General features: G+C 59.2%; 1 protein-coding gene across 5 annotated transcripts in view; it reads left to right on the forward strand.

Annotated features, from left to right (window-relative positions):
• Nucleotides 1-5,589, forward strand: part of E2F2 (E2F transcription factor 2) — a 29,532-nt gene that overhangs the window by 2,022 nt on the left and 21,921 nt on the right. Inside the window, exon 1 of one of the 5 annotated variants that reach the window (XM_027770568.1) lies at nucleotides 51-727. The exons of 1 other annotated variant lie outside the window; for it this stretch is intronic. In XM_027770568.1, coding sequence (XP_027626369.1) covers nucleotides 476-727 — 252 coding nt within the window. In that variant the 5' untranslated portion in view covers nucleotides 51-475. Of the gene's footprint in view, nucleotides 1-50; nucleotides 728-5,436; nucleotides 5,460-5,589 lie in introns of those variants that run through there. 3 more of the 5 variants (XM_027770567.1, XM_006145148.3, XM_027770569.1) reach the window with 3 other exon arrangements.

Here is a 5,589-nt window from a genome sequence, read left to right on the forward strand (position 1 = left end):
AAATTTGGTGTAAAAAAAAAAAAAAAAAGAAGAAAAAAAAGAGACAGAGAAAAGCTCCAGGTCTAGAGAGCGAGCGGAGAGGGAGTCGGTCCAGTTGGGGCGCCCTTCCCGGTCCGAGCGCTTCGCGTCTCCACTGAGTCCGCAGGCACCCGAGACCTTGCCCAGAGCAGGCCGGACCCCAGGCACCGAGGCCTTCAGGGGTGCGGGGCTTCCACCACCTCGGGAGCTGTCCGCGGAGCAGCCCCCGGCTCTGCTGCCGGAGCCGCCGGCGATCTCCAAGCGGCGATCTCCAAGCACTGTTCGGCTCGGCCGCGGGCCAGGAGGGGAGGGTCCGGCCTTGCCCCGCTGGCGTCCATTGGTGGCTTTCCCCGGCCTCCGAGCCATGCCGCGGGCCGGGTGAGCCTCTGCAGGCTCCAGAGCCCGCAGGTGCCGCGGACGCGCCAGGCCAGGTTCGGGAGGGGGCGCTGCACTCGCCATGCTGCAAGGGCCCCGGGCCCTGGTTCCAGCGGCTGGGCCTCCCCCGAAAGGGGTGCTTGCCATGAGCCCCACCGAGCTGTGGCCGCCCAGCCTTAGCAGTCCCCAGCTCTGCCCAGCCACCAGCACCTACTACACCCCGCTGTACCCGCAGACTGTGCCTCCCGCTGCAGCACCCGGCACCTGCCTCGACGCCACCCCCCACGGACCGGAGGGCCAAGTTGTGCGATGCGTGCCGGCAGGCCGGCTGCCGGTCTTGGAAACCCCCGCAATTCCCTCTCTGCTTTTTAGGGTGTGCGAAAGGAGGAGGGGCGCTTGAGACCCAGTGTGAGTGAAACAGGTCAACGTTCCGGCAGGGGGAAGATGGGCTGTCAGAGAAGTGAGAAGACCCCCTTTATTTTCAGATTTGGGGTGAAATAACCTCATCTGCTGGAGTGGAGTGGAATGAGCAGTAGATCGGGAGTCTAGAGACCCAGCCCACCACCCAGAGCAGTGTGTGACCTTGGGCAAGTCCAGCAGCCGGCATGCCACCATCCATTCCTTTACGGCTTGCCCAAATCAGCGCTGGTACCTGCAACTGCCCAGACGCAAGGGCTGGCCTGGGGGTGTGTTGGGGGCTTTGAAAAAGGGGGATAGCTCTGATGGGACTCTCAGGTCCAGTCTGGGTTGGACAAACCCCAAACTGTCCAGCCAGTCAGCTCCTTCCAGAGGCTGCCCCAGGGCCTCCCCCAGACAGCCTGGAGCAGAAGCCCCCTGAGGGCAGCCCCCTGGGTTCTGTTCCCATTAGCTGTTCCTTAAGTCCTTGGGCCTGTTGCCAGAGAGGGCCCAAAGTGTGGTGGCACCAGGCTGCCTGCCTACCTGGGCACAGGGTGTGTTCGTGGAGTGGAATTCCTGGATCCAGACAAGCTTAGGGTGGGGGTGGGGTGGGAAAGGCCCTGGCAAGTGGGAGCAGGGTGGCTGGGGAGCCTGGTTTCTGGCCCTGGCTCTACTACTGATTCACCACGTGTCCTTGGACAAGCCTTGGCCCCAGTCTCGGCCTCCGTCTCTTCTTGAAAATGTGTGTGGAGTAGCTGTGGAGCTGGCACACGCCCGTCCCCTTTCAGCGCCCGGTCCTGGGTGTTGGAAGCAGGCTGCAGGGAGGGGAGGTGGGGCAAGGTAGGGTAGCCTAGTGGTGGGTGCAATATAGCACTTCGGGAAGAGGGATTAACCCTCTCCCCCCGCCCCAGGGCATCTGGCCAGACCGTGCCTGTCAGCAAGTACAGACCCCTGGCCATCTTGGCTGCAAGCAGAGCCCTGCCCCACTGCTGTTGGAGCAGTCTGGGCCCGCGCTCGAGCCTTTAGCTTTCCCAGAGCCTCTTCTGCACACTTTCCAGCAGGGAGGGCAGGAGGCAGGAGTATTATCACCCCCATTGTGCAGGTCAAGCAACAGAGGGTAACACGCCTTGCGTTCAGCCTCTTACAGCCTAAAACATTTCTATAGCTTCTTTGTTACAGGGGGAACTGAGGCTCAGGGGATGTGACCTGTCCCAGGTCACCGGCAGCCAGGTGATCAGGAGTCTCTGCTCTGTGCAGCCCTGACTTCCCTCAGTAGGGCCTGATTTAGCTGGTGTCCTCGGGGAAGGGGGCTGGGTGGAGGGCCAGGCCCTCCTCTGGCCAGCTGCTCTCAGACATGGAGCTTCAGTAACAGCTGTGGTTTTGAACTGCTTTGAACACTCCCAGAGGAGCCTGCGTGCATCTCTGTACCTCCTCCCGGAGGGGCTCAGTGATCTTAGCAAGAATGACCCTCTTTCACTCGGTGCCTCTCATGTGCCAGGCACTGCATGGCACTCTTCAGTCATCATCTTGGTCAAGATGCCCGGGAGGAGGGACGAGGAGACTGAGCAGAGAGTGAAGTCCCTTGCTGAAGTCACGTGCCAAGAGGTGGGGGTACCTCCTTGCCTCAGATCACCCTAAAGGACAGCCAGCCCCAGAGCCTCTTCTGCCGGTGGTCCCCCAATGCTCATGGCCCCCCGCCCCCAGGGCAGGCCTGCCCCTGCTTACTCATTTCACGAGGGTGTGACCTGGAACAGCTCCAAACCCAACCCGGGGTGTGGCCCTTTGTGGCCAGGCTGCAAAGTGCAGGGTGAGCAAGATTCGCTGGGGAGCTGCAGTTAAATGGACCCCAGGCACGGCCCAGGGATGGCAGTCTAGCCAGAGGGAGAAGAAGGCCAGCACCCAGGCTTCCCTGTCCGGCTGCTTTCCACCACCCTTTGGACAGGGCTCAGAGGCCATCTTTCGTTGAGCCCCTCCTCTGGCCGGGCACATAGCTTTACTCTGATTCGGCCTTGCAGGAACTGCGGGGATGGGATTCTGCACGCTTCTCCTTCCCTTTTTTTTTAAGTTTTTGTATAGGGTGTATGCTTTTACTAGAGAGGGTATGTGAGAGAGAAAGGGAGGAAGGGAAAGTGAGAAGTCACCCACTAGAGGGGATAGCCACAGTGCGTTCCCTTCTCTCCCATTCTGCTCTTGGGATCTGGGCAGCCATGCACATGTGCCTGGTGTTTTTTTCAAGATGCTGGGTCTGGGACTCGAACCATGTAGTCGGCCATGTGAGATTCAGCTGCCTTAACCACCATGCCACTGGCTGGTCCTCCTTCCCTTTTTTTTTTTTTGGAGAGATTTTCACTGTAGGGCGCGTGCGCTCGCCAGACAGACAGAGACATAGAGACAGAAAGCGAGAAATCACCCCCCAGGGGGGATGGTCATGCCGCAATCCCTTCTCCTCCATTCTCCTCTCAGGATCTTGGGCACGCACGCACACGCGCCCGGTGTGAGTTTTAAGCCACCGGGTCCGGGACACAAACCGCGGTCGACTACGTGGGAGTCCAGCGACATAGCCATTACGCCAACTGCTGGTTCCCCTCCTTCCCTTTTAGTTTGTATTTTTAAAATTCCCTCTGAGAGCCAGAAAAGAAAATAAGCATTTTAGCAACAGCTCTCCCAGGCAGGTCAGATGAGGAAATGTGGGCTCAGAGAGGTGAGGCAGTGCGCCCCAGTTGCCCAGCCAGCAGGTGGGAGCTGGGATCTGGAAGCAAGGCTCAGCTGCTCCTGTTCGCCTCTACCCCATTGTCTCACTGAGGGCTCAGGCTCCACTCTGACCTTGGCAAGCCACTTCCTCTTCTCGAGCCTAGTTTTCTCGTCTTGCTGCTTGTGAGGGGTTGTACCTATGGAGCTCTGGCTCTGCATTTCTGGGGCTGCCTGAGTAAGGAATTGGGGTTGGTTGGGTGGGCTTCATGCCCAACCAGGCCCTGAAGATCCAGATGGGAGCCAGCCGGCCGCTGTGTGTGTCCCCACCCTTTGCTCTCCGTCGCTGTCTTTCCACCCCGCTGCTGGCTGTTCCGTGCTGGCTGCTCCAGTGCTTGAGTGCCATGACCGAGCGTGTTGCCGCACAGACTGGCTGAACCCTCGGCAGAGGACTGTAACCGTTTACAGGAGGCTCCAGAGGTCAACGGACTTCCTGGCCCACCGGGGGGGGGGGGATGCCTCCGTGTGAGCCCAGGTTGGTCTGCCTCAGGCCTGTGCTTGGCTCCTCCTGTGGTGACTCTGCCACCTCTGTGCTGCAGGGGCAGCCCATAGCAGGCTGACTTTCCTCTGGGCAGTGTCCTGCGGTGGGGGACACTTTGCTGCTTAGGGTCTCTGGCAGTGCAGGATTAGGGTGAGGGAGAGTGAGAAAAGGGCAGGGGCTGGTGTGTGTGTGTGTGTGTGTGTGTGGGTGGGTGATGGGGGCAGGTGGCAGAGCACAGCATTGGACCAAATTCCAGCCAGTAGAGCACAGAGCTGAGGCAGCCTCGTACATGGCTTTGGAGTCAGAGCTAGGTTCAAACCCTGGCTCTGCCCCGTCTATGTGACCTTGAGGGTGAAGCTTAACCTCTCTGAGGCTGTTTCTTGCCTGCCGAGAGCAGTGGCCAGTACCGATGTAGGACTGTCGCACGTAATACAGGCCCAGCATGGGTGTTCGGTTCAAGGTCCTCCCTCAATCTTCCTGCCCTGCAGGTAGTAGGTTTTTCTGGCATGTTCTGGTGCGGAAGGAGGCGCTGGGACTCGGAGGCTCCACCTCTGCTTCAGGTAGAACTGAGCCTGACCATCTGTTCCTCTCCCTGCTCTTGCTGTTCCTTGCGAGGACAGATGACAAATCTGGGATGGGCAGACTCGGTCAGAATTGAGGAGGACCTGGAGCCAGGACTGATGAGGTCGTGGCTTCAGTGGTCAAATGAGGATTAGCTGAGCCGGGGAGATGTGTGAGGTGGTGAAGGTTGGGGCTTGGCCAGGGCACGTACGAGATCTCAGCAAGTGATCGGGTTTTTCTTCGGTGACAGGATGGGGCTAGATTCCTACAGTCCACGATTTCGCCGGTTAGGAGGGTAGAAAAGGCATTTCCAAGACAGATTTCCAGAGGAATAAGTAGGGACATGTTTGGGTTCTGTCCAGGTCTGGGTAGGAGTGGAGGAGAGGGGCATCAAATCCAGGCTCTTCAAATCAAGGAATAGGGCTCTTCAAATCAGTCCAGGAAGACTTCCTGGAGAAGGCAAGAGTCAGGGGAGCAGGAAGAGCTGTCGCCACCCCTACACCTGTCAGCCCAGCTGTGCTCTGCAGCGGTTGAATGTCTCAGCCCTGCCAAGCATGACCTCACCGCCAAGTGTTAAAATAGGCCCCTCTGTCCCAGCCAGGGCAGCGGTGTCTAGAGGATGGAGGAGGAAGGAAATGGGTTTAATGACCCCCAGGAAGATGTGTCAAGACAGAGGGCAAGATTGGATTTTCGGGAAGGGACTTACCACTTCCTGAATATCTGCTTTGTACTGAGCTGGGGGAGGACTTTCCACAGGTTACCTCCTTGAACTTTATCATCAACAACCCCTCCAGGCAGGTGCTTTCTGCTCCGTTGTACACAGAGGAACCTGAGGCTCCTAGATGCAGAGCATTCCGGGAGTCCTGTGAAGGCGCTGGAGGTTGGAGCCTGGGTCTCTGACCTGCGCCCTGGTGCCCCAGTGCCCCAGCCCTGCCCCTGCCCAGCCCTAATCAGGAGGCAGGCCCTTTCCGGGCGGTGCAGCTCTGGGCCTAACTGGGGCCGGGTGGTGG

The sequence above is a fragment of the Tupaia chinensis genome, unplaced genomic scaffold, assembly GCF_000334495.1.
Source record: "Tupaia chinensis unplaced genomic scaffold, TupChi_1.0 Scaffold000146_1, whole genome shotgun sequence".
Classification (NCBI taxonomy): domain Eukaryota; kingdom Metazoa; phylum Chordata; class Mammalia; order Scandentia; family Tupaiidae; genus Tupaia; species Tupaia belangeri.